The sequence below is a fragment of the Phocoena phocoena genome, chromosome 16 (genome assembly GCF_963924675.1).
Source record: "Phocoena phocoena chromosome 16, mPhoPho1.1, whole genome shotgun sequence".
Lineage (NCBI taxonomy): Eukaryota > Metazoa > Chordata > Mammalia > Artiodactyla > Phocoenidae > Phocoena > Phocoena phocoena.
The window spans coordinates 59,704,900-59,724,579 of NC_089234.1; the positions used below are offsets into that span (position 1 = coordinate 59,704,900).

At 36.9% G+C, this 19,680-nt stretch overlaps 1 protein-coding gene and 1 pseudogene across 3 annotated transcripts in view; both read left to right on the forward strand.

The window, feature by feature from the left end:
- Positions 1 to 19,450, forward strand: part of P4HA1 (prolyl 4-hydroxylase subunit alpha 1) — a 92,202-nt gene extending 72,752 nt beyond the window's left edge. For 2 of the 3 annotated variants that reach the window (XM_065894598.1, XM_065894597.1), the window contains exons 10-15: positions 1,730 to 1,829; positions 8,353 to 8,406; positions 13,741 to 13,806; positions 16,115 to 16,183; positions 16,675 to 16,771; positions 18,359 to 19,450. In XM_065894598.1, the coding sequence (XP_065750670.1) occupies positions 1,730 to 1,829; positions 8,353 to 8,406; positions 13,741 to 13,806; positions 16,115 to 16,183; positions 16,675 to 16,771; positions 18,359 to 18,429 (457 nt within the window). In that variant the 3' untranslated portion in view covers positions 18,430 to 19,450. The remainder of the gene's footprint in view (positions 1 to 1,729; positions 1,830 to 8,352; positions 8,407 to 13,740; positions 13,807 to 16,114; positions 16,184 to 16,674; positions 16,772 to 18,358) is intronic. The other variant, XM_065894599.1, reaches the window with a different exon arrangement.
- On the forward strand, positions 9,460 to 10,122 carry LOC136136605 (vesicle-associated membrane protein 7-like; annotated as a pseudogene).
- Positions 19,451 to 19,680: the final 230 nt, after the last annotated feature.

The window sequence follows — 19,680 nt, forward strand, 5'->3', positions numbered from 1 at the left end:
GACTTTTTCTAATATGATTTGGTGTTATAGGTATAAGCTTGGAGAAAAATTCATCAGGCTTGTGTTTTTTGCCAGACAGGTGAGTTTAGGCTTTTAGTCAAGGATGCTGTTGAGGGAATTCTCCGGTGGTCCAGTGGTTAGGACTCCATGCTTCCACTGCAGGGGGCACGGGTTTGATCCCTGGTTGGGGAATGAAGATCCTGCAAGCTGCATGGCGCGGCTCCCCCCCACCCCCCCAAAAAAGAATACTGTTGAAATGATGGACCAAAGCTTGATGAGAGAAGTGAAGAAAGAAAAAGTCTAATAGACTGGGAAAAAGCATATGTAAAGGAGAGAGCTGAATTTTGCTGTGCCATGTATTGAGCTATAGTTCCCATACCGTAAAATTACCCTTTAAAGTATACAGTTCAGTGGTTTTTAGTCTTTTTTAGCTTTGCAGTCATCACCATTATCTAATTCCAGAACATTTTCACCACCCCAAAAGAAAATCCTGTACCCATTAAGAGTCATTCCTTAATACTGCCTTCTCGTGGCAACCACTAACCTACTTTCTGTATTGATTTGCCTATTCTGGACATTTCATATTAATGGAATCATAATGTGTGACCTTTTGTATCTGACTTATCTTTCTTAACATAATGGTTTCAAGGTTCATCCGTGTGGTGGCATGTATCATTACTTCCTTTTCATGACACAATAATCTGTCTTATGGATATATCACATTTTATGTATCTGTCTATCAGTTGATGGACATTTGTATTATTTCCACTTTTTGGCCATTATTAATAATGCTACTATGAATACTTATGTACAAGTTTTGGTATGACCACACACTTTACTTTCTCTTGGGTATATACCTAGGAGTGGAATTGCTAGGTCATATGGTAACTCTGTGTTTAGCAATTTGAGGAACTGCCAAAGTGTTTTCCAAAGTGGCTGCACCATTTTACATTCCTACCAGCAATATATGAGGGTTCTAATTTCTTCACATCATCACCAACACCTTTTTGGTTATAGCTATCCTACTGGGTGTGTTGGGTACCTTTTAAAACTTTTTTACTTAGGCAAGTAATACATGAATTTTTCTTATAAAACATTAGCATTATATAAATCAGGCTAAAACCCCTATGACCTTCACCTTGGCCAGTTCCTGTACCTTATCTAGAAGGAACAGTTGTTTTCATTTTGATGTATGTATTTTTTCAGAATTAAAAAAAATTCTCAGTGTAGATAGTCCTATATAGTCTTCTTACATTAATCCATCTGTTTTCATAAAAACTCAGTAATAAATGGTATTAGTTTTTTTCCCTTTCCAACCTGTAGCTGTAGAATGTAACATGTTTTAAAAATTACAACATCATTAGTAAAAATCGTATCAAAGGGTTTCCCTGGTGGCGCAGTGGTTGAGAGTCCACCTGCTGATGCAGGGGACGCGGGTTCGTGTCGCGGTCCGGGAAGATCCCACATGCCACGGAGTGGCTGGGCCCATGAGCCATGGCCGCTGAGCCTGCGCGTCCGGAGCCTGTGCTCCACAACAGGAGAGGCCACAACGGTGAGAGGCCCGCGTACCGCAAAAAAAAAAAAAAATCATATCAAAGAAGCAAATGAAGTAAATGCCTATAGATAAAGCCTTAATGTCCTGTATATTCGGGCTTTTTAAATGCCAGCTATTGGTCTTCATGTATTGAAACTCTATCAGTAAAACTAATAATTTTTTTCTTGTTTTTAGTGCCTGGCTCTCTGGCTATGAAAACCCTGTGGTGTCTCGAATTAATATGAGAATACAAGATCTCACAGGACTAGATGTCTCCACAGCAGAGGAATTACAGGTAGGTAATCACATCCTACACTTCTTCAAAAGATGCTTCAGATGAGATTTTTTCTGTCACTATACAGGCAGTACTCAATTTGCATGATACTTTGAGACTGTAAAAGTGAATATATAAGCTGAAACCATGTACAGTGATCTTAATAATCAGTAGGAAAAATTGTTCTGTGACCTTTAAAATTTTTTGTCAAGACATTAAAAACTCTTACTGTTGAGTATAAACGTATAGGGAAATGAAAAATATGTAACACTAGTATTTATTAAGTACACTGTGATTTTTTTTTTCATTCCTAGGCCTGTCAGGTGGCCATGGCAGTTTTCTTTTTTTAATAAATTATTTTTTTCTGTTTTCTAGTAAGAAATAATTCACATACCATAAAATTTACCCTGGTTTTAATATTCACATGATTGTACAATCATCAACACTATTTTCATCACCTCCAAAGAAACCTCAGTTAAGTAGTCACTCTCCATTCCCCCTCCCTAGTGCCCCTGGCAACTGCTTCTCTACCTTCTGTATGTAAGTTTGCCTATTCTAAATATTTCATATAAATGGAGTAATACAATATGTGACCTAGTGTATCTGGCTTATTTCACTTGACAATGTTTTTAAGGTATATCCATGTTGTAGCATGTATCAGCACTTTATTCTTTTTCATGGCTGAATAGTATTAACATTCTCTTGTTTGGATATACCACGTTTTATTTATTTATCAGTTGAGGGCTTTTGGATTGTTTCCACTCCTTGGCTATTATGACTAATGCTATTTGTCTACAAATTTTCGTACAAATGTCATTTAAATCTCTCTTGGGTATAAACCTACATATGTAATTGCTGGGTCATGTGGTAACTTTAATATTTGAGGAACTGCCAAACTGTTTTCCAGAATGGCTGCACCATTTTACAATCCCATTGGCAATGTATGAGGGTTCCATTTTCTTCACATCCTTGCCAGCACTTGTTCTTGTCCAGTTTTTTTATTAAGGTCATTCTGGTATGTTTGAAGTGCTATCTCATCATGGTTCTTATTTGCGTTTCCCTGATGGCTAATGATGTTGAGTATCTTTTCATGAGTTATTGGCCATTTTTTAAAAAATTTATTTATCTTATTTATTTTTGGTTCTGTTCAGTCTTCGTTGCTACATGTAGGCTTTCTCTAGTTGCAGAGAGCAGGGGCTACTCTTCATTGTGGTGCATGGGCTTCTCATTGCGGTGGCTTCTTTTGTTGCGGAGCATGGGCTCTAGGCGCGTGGGCTTCAGTAGTTGCAGCATGCAAGCTCAGTAGTTGTGGCTCTTGGGCTGTAGAGCGTGGGCTCAGCAGTTGTGGCTCACGGGCTCTAGAGCCAGGCTTACTAGTTGTGGCGTACGGGCTTAGTTGCTGCATGGCATGTGGGATCCTCCTGGACCAGGGATTGAACCCATGTCCCCTGCATTGGCAGGCAGACTCTCAACCACAGTGCCACCATGGAAGCCCCAGCCATTTTTATATCTTTGAAAAAATTTCTATTCAAATCCTTTGCCTATTTTTTATTGGGTTGTTTTTATTGTTGAGTTGTGTTATTTATATGTTCTGAATACTTGACCCATATTAGGTGTATGGGTTGCAAATATTTTCTCCCGTTCTGTGGTGCGTCTTTCACTTTCTTGATGGTGTCCTTTGGCAAAATATTTTTAATTTCTATGAAGTCTGATAGGTCTTTTTTTTGGTTGCTTTGGCATAAGGTGTTTAAGAAACCATTGCCTAATCCAAGGACATAAAGATTTACACCTGTGGTTTTTCCTACAGTTTTTATGGTTTTCTTTCTTACATTCAGGTCTTTGATCCATTTTGAGTCAATTTTTATATATGGTGTAAGATAGAGGTCCAACTTTATTCTTTTCATGTGGTTAGCCAATCGTCCCAGCATCATTTGTTGAAAACTAGTCTTCTCTATTGAATTGTCTCAGTATTATAAAATATTAGAAATATTGAGGATTACAGTGTTTTATTTCTTTGTAAACACTTACCAAGAATAGTTTATGTTCCTTCATCTCATTTGTGAAACTTATGATACAGAGTGAGCATCTTTTCTCTTCCTTCGCAAATTGTCATACTTCTAAGTTTGGATCAGCTTTCAACATTTTATCCTTTGTGCTTTCAATGTTGTTAAATATCTCTGAGAGATCTTTTATTGTCGATTTTTTTCCAGTCACTTCCTCTAAGACATCTTCTTCATCCTTTTCATCATGATCACTTTCCTTATGTTAGTAAGTTTACCTTCACCACATTCCTCTGACTGCGTATCTAGAGTTTCTCAAACAGCAAAAGTTAGAAGCATTTTCCTTGTCAGCCTTTTCTTCTGTGTCTGCATTTAAGTCTGATTTCTTTTTTGTCGGGTGGGGGGTGGGGGAGGGGGGCTCAGCATGAGGGGATTCTTTTAGTATTGGAGTATAGTTGATTTACAATGTTGTGTTAGTTTCAGGTGTACAGCAAAGTGATTTAGTTATACATATATGTATAGCTATTCTTTTTCAGATTCTTTCCCCATATAGGTTATCACAGAGTACCAAGTAGATTTCCCTGTGCTATACAGTATGTCCTTATTAGTTATCTATTTTATATATAGTAGTGTGTATATGTTAATCCCAAGTTCCTAATTTATCCTCCCCCCGACCTTTCCCCTTTAGTAACTATAAGTTTGTTTCTGAAGTCTGCCAGTCTGTTTCTGTTTTGTAAATAAGTTCATTTGTATCATTTTTAGATTCCATGTACAGTGATCATATGCTGTTTGTCTTTCTCTGACTTCATTTAGTATGACAGTCTCTAGGTCCATCCATGTTGCTGCAAGTGGCATTATTTCATACCTTTTATATGGCTGAGTAAAATTCCACTGATACATGTACCACATCTTCTTTATCTATTCCTCTGTTGATGGACATTTAGGTTGCTTCCTAAGTGCCCAGGAGTGGGATTGCTGGATCATACGGTAGCTCTATTTTTAGTTTTTTAAGGAACCTCCATACTGTTCTCCATAGTGGCACCACCAATTTACATTCCCACCAACAGCATAGGAGGGTTCCCTTTTCTGCACACCCTCTTTAGCATTTATTGTTTGTAGACTTTTTGATGATGGCCATTCTGGCCAGTGTGAGGTGATACCTTCGTAATTTTCTTGTTTCTAGTTGTGGCCCTTTGTTTTCTTCCTAGAGAAGTTCCTTTAGCATTTGTTGTAAAGCTGTTCTGGTGGTGCTGAGTTCTTTTTAGCTTTTGCTTATCTGTAAATCTTGTGATTTCTCCATTGAATCTGAGCAAGAGCCTTGCTGGGTAGAGTGTTTTTGACTGTAGTTCTTTCCTTTTCATCACTTTAGATATATTGTGCCACTCCCTTCTGGCCTGAAGAGTGTCTGTTGAAAAATCAGCTGATAACCTTATGGGGATTCCTTTGTATGTTACTTGTTGCTTTCCCCTTGTTGCTTTTAATATTTTCTTTTTAATATTTGTTGGTATGATTAATATGTGTCTCAGCATGCCCCTCCTTGGGTTTATCCTGTATGGGACCCTCTGCTTCCTGGACTTGGGTGACTGTTTCCTTTCCCATATTAGGGAAGTCTTCCCCTACTATCTCCCCAAATATTTCCTAAGGTCCTTTCTCTCTCTCTTCTCCTTCTGGGACCCCTATAATGTGAACGTTGGTGCATTTAATGTTGTCCCAGAGGTCTTTTATACTGTCTTCATTTCTTTTCATTCTTTATTCCTTTCCACAGCAGTGATTTCCACCATTCTGTCTTCCAGCCTACTTATCCATTCTTCTGCCTCATTTATTCGGCTATTGATTCCTTCTGGTGTAGTTTTCATTTCAGTTATTGTATTGTTCATCTCTGTTTGTTTGTTCTTTATATCTTCTAGCTCTTGTATCTTCTCAGTCTGTGCCTCCATTCTTTTACTGAGATCTCGGATCATCTTTACTATTACTCTGAATTCTTTTTCAGGTAGATTGCCTGTCTCCACTTCACTTAGTTCTTCTGGGGTTTTATCTTGTTCCTTCATCTGGAACATTTTCCTCTGCCATCTCATTTTGTCTAACTTTCTGTGTTTGAGGTCCCACAGGCTGCAGGATTGTAGTTCCTCTTGCTTCTGGTGTCTGCCCCCTAGTGGATGAGACTGGTCTAAGAGGCTTGTGCAGGCTTCTTAGTGAGAAGGACTGGTGCCTGCCCACTGGTGGGTGGAGCTGGGTCTTGTCCCTCTGGTGGGCAGGACCGTGTCAAGGGATGTGTTTAGAGGTGGCTGTGGGGTCAGGAAGACTTAAGCAGCCTGTCTGCCTGTGTTCCTGCCCTGTTGGTTTTTTGGCCTGGGGCGTCCCAGCACTGGAGCCTAAGGGCTGTTGGGTGGGGCCAGGTCTTGGCATCAAAGTGGCAGCCTTTAGGGCAGCTCACGCCAGTGAGTACTCCCCAGTGTCTCCGCCACCGGTGTCCTTGTCCCCATAGTGAGCCACAGCCACCCCCACCTCCCAAGGAGATCCTCCAAGTCCAGCAGGTAGGTCTGACCCTGGCTCATATGAAGTCACTGCTTTTTCCCCTGGGTTCCCATGCACACAAGACCTTGTGTGTGCCCTCCAAGAGTAGAGTTTCTGTTTCCCCCCAGTACTGGGGAGTTCCTGTGATCAAGCCCTGCTGGCCTTAAAAGCCAAATGCTCTGGGGGCTCCTCCTCTCAATGCCAGACCCCCAGACTGGGGAGCCTGACGTGGGGCTCAGAACTTTCACTCCTGTGGGAGAACCTCTGTGATATAAATATTTTCCAGTTTGTGGGTCAGCCACCCAACACTTATGGGATTTGTTTGTATCACAAATGCATCCCTCCTACTGTCTTGTTGTGACTTCTTCTTTGGAAGTAGCATATCTTTTTTGGTAAGTTCCAGTCTTTTTTGTTGACAGTTTTTCAGCCATTAGTTGTGATTTTGGTGTTTTCACGAGAGGAAAGGTGAGCTCAGGTCCTTCTACTCCCCGATCTTGTCCTGGAACCAAGTCCATTTAAATTTGATTTGAATTTCACTTACAGCATTATTGCTTTCCATTTCTCTGCTGTACTGTATCTTTGTTGGCCAATTTCTTCTTCTAATTGTCTGTTTGTTTTTGTAAAATATCACATAGGTTTTTACTGGGAAATAAGGAGGCAGCATAACTACATGCTTTGCTGTCTGTGCATGAACTGAATAACAGATATGCAGTGACCAATCACTGATAAACTTTGAAAGAAGTGACATGACTGGTCATTGATCATGATATGTAGCTGTTATTTGTATAGTAATTTGTGGACTGAAGAGCTAGTAGCAATGTTTGCACTTTATGCAGTTACTCACAGTTAATGATGTAACATGGTAACTGAAATGTCCACTGTGTTGTTGGGGGTCTGGTGTCCAGGGTTAGCTAAACCATGGTATCTGAGATTTGTGCCTTTTGAAACTGTGCAAAACAGGACTTCCCGAATTTAAATTTGCTTATATTAAGTTATTTACTCCATGGTCATCTACAACTTCCTTGGTACTCGTTTGGTTATTAAAAAAACTATGATGTGTCTTTTTCTTTCCTAATTTGTATTTATTCTCACCTGCCTAACCTTCACAGGCTCTTTCAGGGTACTTGATATATTTCTAACTTAATAGTCTGATCCAACCCAACGAAGGCATCTACAACATATGAAGTAAAATATCCACAGTAATAACAATTTACATAGGACTTGGACTTTGCTGTAGGCAACACTTTTAATTATGCACTCATTTCATTTCATCAATTATGCTCTTTAAATTACATTCTCCTTTCATTTTCTTAGCATTTTGTCATATTGGGATGGAAGGGAGGGAGTTAAGGAAGGTATCATTATCCTTATTTTACAAATAAGAAAACTGAGGTGTATCCAAAGTTACATATACTGCATTGTAACTAAGAAATCTGGAACTTGAGCTCAGACCAAATATTTCTCTTACTTTCTTTTGCTGCTTCATGCTGGGGCATTGTCACATCCAAATGAAGTTGTCATGGCCTTCCAACAGGAATAATTAAATTGGTTTTAACTTCCTCCCTTTTTTACCTAAGTAGAGAAAAAAAATATGTAGGAAACTGGATTTCATTAAAGTAGATTGGGAGTTTGCCAGCATTTTGGGCTTTGGAAAACATGAGTCTTGATTTAAATTCCCAAGAAAAGTGTTTAGTAAGAATTAATAATAAAAATATTGAAATTCTAATTCTAGAAATTTTTAATTCAAATTCAGGTTTTAGTTTCTTATATATTAAGGAAAAGCATGTCCCCTGAAACATTTGCTAAAGAAAAGCATATTAACTAAGGTTCTAAAATAGCATATAGTAGCTATCCTTAGTTTTTCATCCTTGGTTTTTTAGGAACTCTTTATTGATTTAAAAAATGCTTTGCTTCTCATTTATTTAGAAGTACCTAACCATGATATATAAGAGACCAAAATGGGACTCATAGGTTTTTTTGAATAGTAATCTTGATAGTTCTTTCATTCATGTTTTGTTTCTCTCCTTCAGGTAGCTAATTATGGAGTTGGAGGACAGTATGAACCCCATTTTGATTTTGCACGGGTAAGTAAAAAAAAAAAAAAAGGCGAATGAAGGAGTTCCACTAAAGCTTAGGCATGACATGTTAATTCTGTTCTTTTAGTATTAAAAATTCATAGCTGGGCTTCCCTGGTCGCACGGGTTCGAGCCCTGGTCTGGGAGGGTCCCACATGCCACAGAGCAACTAGGCCCGTGAGCCACAACTACTGAGCCTGCGCGTCTGGAGCTTGTGCTCCGCAGCAAGAGAGGCTGCAATAGTGAGAGACCCGTGCACCGCGATGAAGAGTGGCCCCCGCTTGCCACAACTAGAGAAAGCACTCGCACAGAAACGAAGACCCAACACAGCAAAAATAAATTAATTAATTAATAAACTCCTACCCCCAACATCTTCTTGAAAAAAAAAAAATTCATAGCTTATTTGGAATTTGTGGAAGCATGGTGGAACAGATATTCTGTAAAGCCTTTTAAAGCAGTAAAAAATACCTAGAGACAGGGTAAAAGAACTTAGCATACTTTTAAATGCATTGCTGAGCTTTGAAGAAAGTAAAGGAAATTCTCAAAGGCAAACTGAATAGAGAAAACCTAGAGACTAAAATTAGAGTGTTTAAAGGGAGCAAAAAAGCTAAGGCTGGAGGCATGTACCTCCAGGAATCTAGAGCTTTGGGGATTAATAGCTCTGTGAGAGGACCTGCTATAGTGTAGGCTACTGAACTGAGATACCTGCATAAAACCTAAATCTCCAAAAGGATTACACCTTCAGAGAAAGAAAGAATGGCCTAGAAACTCATCTGCTTTGAGTCAAGACCCTTCAAAAGAGTTTCCTCTCGCATCCTAGCTGGAGTATGATGTGTTATGGGGAGCTTTTTCTGGCAGTTTGAAAGCAGAGGCCTGCCAATAGATACAGATGCCCCCGGGATGTTAGATACTTCAGTTATCAGATACAGAATATAAAAAAACTATATAGGTCCAGTCTAGCCTCCTCTGGGAGCGGGCAGTTGGCGAGCCCACGCTAACCTGCGCAACTCTGTCCTGATCCCCGAGTTCTCACATGGTGCCCAGACAGATCGGATCGAAGCCATGGCCATTCTTTTCACTGTTGTTGCCAGGGGAACCACTATCCTCGCCAGACATGCTTGGTGTGGAGGCAACTTCCTGGAGGTGACAGAGCAGATTCTGGCTAAGATACCTTCTGAAAATAACAAGCTAACGTACTTACATGGCAATTATTTGTTTCATTACATCTGCCAAGACAGGATTGTATATCTTTGTATCACTGATGATGATTTTGAGCGTTCCTGAGCCTTTAATTTTCTAAATGAGATAAAAAAGAGGTTCCAGACTACGTACAGTTCAAGAGCACAAACAGTGCTTCCATATGCCATGAATAGTGAGTTCTCAAGTGTCTAGGCTGCACAGCTGAAGCATCACTCCGAGAATAAGGGCCTAGATAAAGTGATGGAGACTCAAGCCCAAGTGGATGAACTTAAAGGAATCATGGTCAGAAACATACATCTGGTGGCTCAGCAAGGCAAAAGATTGGAATTATTGATAGATAAAACAGAAAATCTCGTGGATTCGTCTGTCACCTTCGAAACAACCAACAGAAATCTTGCCCGAGCCATGTGTGTGAAGAATCTCAAGCTCACCATCATCATTATCATCTTATCAGTCATATTCATCTATATTATTGTGTCACCTCTCTGTGGTAGATTTACATGGCCAAGCTGTGTGAAGAAATAAAGTTATCATTAACCAAGGATACGAGAGAACAGGGAGTTAAAAGCAATCCGTTTGATTCAGGCCTTTTAATACTGACAGATGGTGTCTACCAGTCTTTTCAACCCTCTTCTTTCTCTCTTTTGTTTTAATATTGTTCTGTGCCTCCAGATTTATCTTTGTCCTATCAACCAGTTTATTCCAGTGCACTTCAGACTGAACCATTTATTGCAGCAGTAGCCTTAAAAAGGCATTTTGTTTCTTTGGTTTGTTAACTAGTGTCATCTACTTATAGATACATTTTTGTTTATAATTGCACAAAGCTATCACAGCTAGAAACCACCTGTCTTATGAGCTGTCTACTGAAATTATGGATGACCTTTGTGCACACAAAAGTTCAAGAGACAGATAGTATTGCTAACATCTCGTCTTAATGTCCTTTGATTTTGAAGGGTATTAAGTGCTTGGAAACAATATACATGGAGAATTGTAGTTATTTTGGGAATTGTAATTAATTGTTGGTGTTTCTAGGAGCCCAAGCAGGTAAAGCATTAAACATTTTATCTCAGTGAGATGGGGAACGTTTTGCTAGCCTCTTAGAAGCAAACAGAATTATCCTTGTCTGCCTATTATTAACTTTTAGGAAGAAAGTTTTGATCATTCACAAACCTCGCAGAGCTTGATATCCTCTGTTTCCCCATTGCAGTTGATTTAAGAAGACAGTGGTTTAAATATTGTCGAAGGTTGTGGTTTTTTTACATATTCCTTTTTCTTTGGTAGATATTTAGGGCAATTGTATAGATAATAGAATGGGTAGTGGACGGAATGGGGAGGCACATTTCTCTGGCTCACCAAAGAAAAAGAAGAGAACCACAGTGGAAAAGCCCAAACTGAATATAGTCAGCAGTCAACTCCAGGATTTGGGTTTGACTGGTGTTGAATAATAGTTTGAGCATCCTTTGCGGTTTAGTAAGTTCTTTAATCTGCCTAGTTTTGAAGAATTCTTTTGTGAAACTTGAGAGTAGACAGTATGATGCATGAAAGAATGCAAGACATTTTAGCTAACATCCATGTAACTGCAGCGTGAAAAGACTGGAGTGTAATCATACTGCTTTGGCTACTCTGGCATCTGTTAGCTAGTGTGTACTTTTAGTGTGTATCTGAAAGGACAACATTTGCTGCCCTAGATCTAATTGCACTTATTTATCAATAAATGCCAGTAAATGGACATTATATTACATTTGACTATTTTCCCAATGAAAGAACAAATTGGTCTGTAAAACCTAGTCACCTGTTTAGCCTACTCATGTGCCTTGAATATTTATATGTGTCACATAATCTGGCACCTGCAACCTGTTCTTCCATCTGTACCATTCAATTCATGCTGATTCATTTATTTGACATATATTTTCAACCCCCTGGAACTCTTTTCCTGGTGATCATGTATAGTGCAAATGTTTTTTCAGTCCTCTTTATCAACACTAATGCCTTTTAATTACATCAGCATTTCCTGTTGGAAAACACATTTGTTCCATGAAAACATTTGGCATTCCTTAATAATAATTTCCAAATGTCTTTAATTCCAAGACTTAAAGCTTATTTCCCTTGCTTACACACACGTGAATAAAAATGATGTGCATGTTTTAGGGATAAATTACTTAACCATCTCTTGATCTATTTATGTATAAGAATGCTTTTTAAAGCACATACCTTGTTTAAATTATGCACAAACTGAAGGCATTAATAAAATTTAAGAGTAATAGAAAAAAATAACTAATACTTTAAAAATAAAAGAGGATAAAATTACTGAATTCTCAAAATGATTTGACATATTTGAAAAATAAACAGAAGCTTTAGGTCGAAAAAATTGTTGAAATTTAAAATTTAGTGTATAAGTTAAACAGATTAGAGACTGCTGCAGTGAATTGGGCAATAAATCTGAAGAAATTACAGGAATACATTTTGAAAGACAGGAAGATAAACATGAAATAGATGCAGAGGCTGGAGAATAAATAATATTAAAGCAGTTTGTTAAAAAGTTGTTCTCGCCCAAGTACTTACTCTTGCTTAAGATCAGTAAATATTTAACCTTTTAAATTAAAAAGTTAAGTAATTTTAACATATCAAGCTGTAAATAGTCATTACCAAATCTTAATTTAAGCTTTATCATAATTACATGAATTCTAAGGAATGTGCCAAGTATTCTAATAAACTTCTTGATCTATTACCATTTTTTAATAAGAGTATATTCTTTGGAAAGAAAACAGTCTGTATTGTATTACATTCCTTGACTGGTTTAATCCCAGAATCCTAGACTCTTTCTCTGGGCAGGCTAGCAAAGAATATATTTTTAGTCCCTTTTCCATCTGTTTTCAGTTATTGAAAAATGTCTGAGGATCTTGGATGATGTGAAAGACTACAGTTTAAGTCCTCACATTAATGTAACCAAATTTTTTTTCGTAGCTTTTTATTTTGAAATAATTATAGATTCCTAGGAAGTTTCCCCCCAAATATACAGGGAGATCCCATGCACCCTTCACTCAGCCGCCTTCAGTGTTAACATCTTGCATAACTGTAGTACACTATCAAAACCAGGAAATTGGTGTTGGCACAAGCAACAGAGCTTATTCATATTTCACCAGTTACGCTCGCACTCATGTCTGTCTGTCTATACAGTTTTATTACATGTGTAGCTTTATGTAACTACCACCACAATAAAGATACATAACCTCACCATCACTGTAAGACTCCCTTGCGGTACTGCTCTGTAGCTACATATACCCTTCTGCCTCCCATCCATAACTGCTGGTAACCGCTAATCTGTTCTTCACTAAAATTATTTTGCAAGTGTTATGTAAATGTTACATACGGCATGTATCCTTTTAAGATTGTCTCTTTTCACTCAGCGTAATTCCCTTGAGGTTCATCCATGTTTTTGCAGAACATATCAACAGGGTGTTCCTTTTTTTTGCTGCATAGTATTCTGTGGTATAGGTATACGACAGTTTTAGTCATTCATCCTTTGAAGGACATTAACGGACAATTTGACGATATGACAAATTGATGTGTATAAATTTCTGTGTGAAAAATACATGATTTTCATTTTTCTGGGAAAATGCCAAGAGACTATACTGTATTTTAATTTAGCTTTAAATAGCCAGACGTGAATTCTCTAGCCAGATTAAAGTGCTGACAGCCCAAAAGACAGTCAAGAATAGTAGCAGTGACATTTGAATGGATCATGAGTTCAAAGTAAATCTCAAGGTAAATTTTTTTTTACCCACAGAGAATTGACTTAATGAATGTAGCTGAGAGACTCTCATGTCTTGCTTTTTTGGAAGCTAAAACTATAGGTGTCAACTTTTAAAATAATCTGTGGATAGTAGATACTGGTTCTCATTATATAGGCTAACAAATCTGTTTTTTCCCCCCGAATGGTCTTATCAAAAGTATTCGGTGTACTGGTTGAATCAACAACCAACAAATATCTGAACGCCTCTTGTATATATAGTGCACTGGACATTATAAAGGAACCTTTAGGGGCTGTTTTTAGCATACTATTCAGCATATTAATGATGTTAGTTGCCATTGGAGAATTTGCATTACTGAATTTTATACCACTGAGTTGTGTTTTATTCACAGAAAGATGAGCCAGATGCTTTCAAAGAGCTGGGGACAGGAAATAGAATTGCTACATGGCTGTTTTATGTAAGTTATAGCTAAAATTTTTAAGTTGGGATTTGATCACATGACTCATTTATTTTGATGTGTTCACATGTTTGTTCTGTTTAGCTCTTGATTAACATCCTAGCTTAACGTTTTTTTACAACTGAGTAAAGAATTTTTTCTTTGCATTTATAACTTTTTCAGATTGTACTTATTACAACCTGAAGAAGAAAGTTAAAATTACACCTAGTTCCAGTATTTGAAGGCAATGTGATATTTTGGAGTATGGACTGTCATCTATAGTCATCTATAATGTGTATATAAGCAACTCTATGTATTTGTAGGAATTTATGTGTATATATACACATTATCTTAATAAACTTTTATTTTGAATTTATTGATAAATATATCAGAAAAGTGTACAAATCATAAGTATATAACTTGATAAATTTTCACAAAGTGAACACTAGCATAATCAGCACCCAGATCAAGAAGAAATAGTACATTAGAGCACGCTAGAAGCCCTTTCCTCAAGGGTAACCATTCTCCCATTGTTCATTAGTTTCAAAACAGTATGATCTTCATTTTTTTAAATTGTTTGTCTATATATTCATACATAAAGCTTTGATCATAATATTTGCCCCAGTTATCTATTGCTGCATAACAAATCACCCCAAAACTGAATGGTTTAAAGTAACAGTTTGATTCTTATCTTTCATGGTTGTGAGGTTGATTGGGCTTCATTTATGGTTCTTGCTCTGGATCTCTCATGCATTTGCAATCAGATGATGGCTGGCACTGGGGTCACCTTAAAGGCTGAGGTTGAGGCTGGTTGTTGGCCAGAATACCAGCATGTGGACTGGGCTTCCTCATAGCATGAGGCTGAATTCTAAGAGCAAGTATCCCCCAAAAGGCAGTACATAACTTTTTTTTCCTTTTGGCTGTGTTGGGTCTTCGTTGCTGCACGCGGGCTTTCTCTAGTTGCGGTGAGTGGGAGCTATTCTTCATTGCAGTGTGCAGGCTTCTCATTGCGGTAGCTTCTCGTTGCAGAGCACAGGCTCTAGGTGCACAGGCCTCAGTAGTTGTGGCTTGTGGCTCTAGAGCACAGGCTCAGTAGTTGTGGCACACAGGTCGCTGCAACTAGGGAAGGCCCACACGCAGCAACAAAGCCCCATTGCAGCCAAAAATAAATACATAAAGTAAATAAATTTAAAAAAAAAAAGCAAAGAAATACAAGAAAATTGATGCTATATTATTTGGTCCAATATCCATAAATGTTAGATTATTTGTGACTATCAGACTATATATTAGATAATTATATCCCCTTTTAGTTATATATAGCATTTTTATTAGATTAGTATTCATTTTTTTCATTATTTGAATGCTTTTCTCAGATGGGCCACATAGCACAACTTTTAAATTCCTCTGAAGTTAATTTTTTCATTGCTTAAGAGCTATTAGCTCTTTGATATCGATTATATATTTATCATGGTAAAATATACTTCTTTATATCACTGAATGCCTTTAGAGTTAAACTGTGCTTGATACTAAGATCAAACTCTTCTTTGGTACAGCATTTGCCTATAAATCACTTGTTTTAGATGTGACTCTTGAATATAGCATATAGTTGGATTTTGCTTTGTGATACATTAGTCTGACTCTACATTCTACTTATGTTGTTTTTGAAAAAAATCTTCACTATATGATCTGTGTTTCCTTTGCCTCATTTTATGCATGTGCTTCTTCAGTTAATTTGGAAGGTTTGTGTTTTTATTCTAATTCACCATTAAGAATTTAACTTTATAAATCTTTTCATCTTCTAATTTTTAGTTAATATGTGTTGATACCCTACCATGAGAAATGACAAAACTGGTTTTAGTTTATTACTTTTCTCTTGGTGTTTAGTTCTATTTTGTTTGAAGTCACTTATTTAAATATTTATTGAATACCTACTGTTTTGAGGCTATTCTCAGCAATAAACAAAACAGATGAGAATTCCTGCCCCCATGGAGATGATATTCTAGTGCTATAGAATACATATTTACACCCCATGTTACTTGATTTGTCAGTTTTAAATCATCTCTTTTTACCTCTGGCTATAAAAGAAATAGCTATCCCAAAGTATATCCCAGTCTCCCTTGCTGACTTCCATCTTTCCTCTGCTTTTATATATCTATGTAAACCTAAATAGCATCTTGTTTTTTAAAAACTGACTAGCATGCACAAACCCATTTATGTAAGTAGAAGTCCAGATATTCTCATTCTAGTATTTAGTATCAAATCTACCTCACAGTGGCATGTTTAACTTTATTCTACCAGCACTTTCGATAATACTCTCATCTCTTATTAGATGAGTGATGTGTCAGCAGGAGGAGCCACTGTTTTTCCTGAAGTAGGAGCTAGTGTTTGGCCCAAAAAGGTAAGCTTAGCTTGTTATTTTAATTTGGGAGGGGGGGGTCCTCTGTATTTTTTTCCCTGAGGAATATATGCACCTATATTTCATAGTCTAAGTAGTAAATAACATTTTTAAAGGTAGTATACTTAAGGACTACATTATGTCTAGGGAAGATTTTAGATATTGTACAATTTACCGTGAGTACCTAGAGGTATGAACAACCAGGGATTAGTATTTAGAAGTTTTCATTTCTAAAATGGGTTCCGTATGATACTTGCTATTGTAAGATGTGTTAGCTTTGGCAAATACACTTTTTTGTTAAGTAATGCTGATATTAATGCTTTCATGTGATCACCAAAATTTTGTACATTATATGATACTTTCAGAACCATATTAGAGGAAGATATAGTGCTGCCATAGAGAATTATTTCCATAGAACAGAGGAAAATTTAGTTACTATAAAAAGCAATAACCTGATACTTTATTTGGGGATAATTTCATATTGTTTTCCACAGGGAACTGCTGTTTTCTGGTATAATCTGTTTGCCAGTGGAGAAGGAGATTATAGTACACGGCATGCAGCCTGTCCAGTGCTGGTTGGAAACAAATGGGGTAAATATTTCCTATATTCTCTGAATAGAATTTGTGATTTTTGTCTCTTATTTAAAAATTATTATAATTTACATCTTAAAAGAAAGTGAAAAAAAACTCCTGACAGATTTGCCTAATATGACTTTAACACTGAAAGGGATTCAACCAAGCAAGTTTCTTATCTTAATATAAATTTGCTTTCAACAGATCAGATTTTTTATGACATTTTTAACACTATTTCCACTCATTATTTAAGAAATGTTAATTGACTCAAAGTTGAATCTTCCTCTCATGGGGTTCACAGTTGTCTCTTGTAGTAGTTACTAATACAAAGATATAAACAGAAGATAGTAACTACTTACATTTAGGGAGGCTTCTTCGAAGTTTAATTAATTTTTATATTTAGTCTTGAAGATAGAGCAGTAGTTTTCCAGGCATGTTAGGGACCACGGCCAGGAATCATATGAAGCTAGAGAGGTACTCTCAGGTTTGTGCAAGTATAGGACTGGCCACACTAAAAAAAAAAAAAAAGAAATAGAAATGGGTGAACTTATTTTTATATAGATTTATTTAACCGCATGTATCTATTTCCGTATGTGTCACTTGGCCACATTCCACACTTGAAGTGCTTAGTAGCTACATGTGTCTAGAGGCTACCGTATTGGACATAGCAAGATTAAGGAGTGATACCTGATCATCAGGACTTAAAAGAACTCCCCTGATGATAACTAATGTTTGAGAACCACTGGACTAGAATGAAGAGAGGCTAGTGGAGGAGAGATGAGTTTAGAAGGCTGTTTTCTGTTGTCTAAATGGGTGATGAAAGCCTGGACTAAGGCAGCAGCAAAAGGTTTGGAGAGCAAAGAATAGATTGAAGAGATCATAGAAGTAAAATCAACAGGGTTTGATGAATAAAAGATTGGATACACGGGTTAAGAAAGGTAACAAAGTAGTTAAGAATTAATGAGTGCTAGTTTAAATATCTTATACATGTTGATGCCATTGATTGGGTTCTATGATATACGAGGAGAAGAAAGAAATTAATTCCTTTGGGGGTATATTAAAAAACAGTATCTTGGAACAAAGGAAACTTGATGAGCACATGATACGAGAGATTAATCATAGAGTTGTGTTCATTTTTAAAATGTCTTTGTATTAGAAGTGGTATTCTGCAAACAGGTAAAACAGTGTTTTGTTCTGTCTATACCTACATCTCAAGTCTTACATTGAACATTAGAAACTTTAGGAAATACACATGCACAGATTCTCAAATGTACATACATATATATAAATTCTTTTTTATTTCCAGCATTTAGTGAAGTTCTTAAAAAGACAGCCTAAGTAGCATCTGCCTTTGTCTGGTTTTGGTCTTGAACTTTTTTAGCCCATGTAGAAACTTCATTATAGTCCTAGCTCCTAGGCGTTAGTTAAATACTAGTTAGAAAGAGGGAAGAGATATGGGAACATATGTATATGTATAACTGATTCACTTTGTTATGAAGCAGAAACTAACACACCACTGTAAAGCAATTATACCCCAATAAAGATGTTAAAAAAAAAATACTAGTTAGATAGTGGGGGACATTAATATATTATTTTCTTTCACAGTATCCAATAAATGGCTCCATGAACGTGGACAGGAATTTCGAAGACCATGCACCTTGTCGGAATTGGAATGACAAACAGACTTCCCTTTCTCTCCTGTTGTACTCTAATGTGTCTGATACACACATTTCCCAGTCTTAACTTTGAAGAGTTTACAGTTGACTAACACTCCATGATTGATTCAGTCATGAACCTCATCCTATGTTTCATCTGTGGACAATCGCTAACTTGGTGGGGGTTTTTTTTTCTTTTAAAAGTAACACTTAAAACACCACATTTTACATATGAAACCTTAAAGTTCAGTTGGTATCACAGAGGACAAAGCAAGGCAGGGTAAAAAATGAGGGATTTTTACATTTATGGTATATTTTAAAGAACTTTTTTTGGTTGGATAAAAAATACAATTTAGGCATCTGATTATAGTATTTCAGTACATCTCAGTTGGTGGGTGGTAGGCTAGAATGGTCCGTGTGATTAAGGAACAGATGCCATATAGTATGGACCTAGGTATTATGTTTACCTAGTCTCAACAACTCCCTTCTGGATCTGCCTGAAGACTAGGAATAAATCAGCCCTGTAAAGTGGGTTCCATACAATGTTTGCCCCTCCATATGCTATTCTAATTTGATTTTTTTCTCCCAAGTCATTTTTAAAGTATGCTTTATTTTACCAATCCCCTTCTTTCATAGCTCCTCTGTGGTGAATTAAATCTGAGTTACAATACTTTGATTAAAAAAAAATGTTTAACACAAGGTCCTACAGTAAAAGATTGGGCCTTCTTAACTAAAATGATCATGACTTAGTCTGTTTCTTGTTTTTTCTTAAATGACTGATGATTTTGTCCAAAAAATTTTGCGGTTTTTCTTAGTGCTAATTCCTTGCCTCTTATTTCAGCTACCTACAGCAGGGGATGATGATGTTGGCATTCGGATTAAAAAAATATCGTGCCTTAGGAGACTGGAAATTTAAAAATGTACAAGTCCTTTCAATGATGAGGGAATTGATATAAAAGGAGTTTTTCCTAAAAAGCCAAAATGTTTGTTTTTTCAATTCTGAAATGTGTTGTGACAACAGTGACCTATTTATGATCTTAAATCTTTTTTAAATGTTTCCGTTTTCTGTGTGGTATTTTTCGTATATAAATGTGAATGTGTGCTATAGCAATAACAGGTTATTTCTTTAGAATTAGGACTTAGGTTTATCCTCCTGATTTTCATTCACTCTAAAGTCACATTGTTATGGTAGAAAATTAAGGCTCTTTGAACTTTCAGATATTCAATCAATCAAAATATATTACCTTCAAAGGGAGCTCTACAACTTTATTA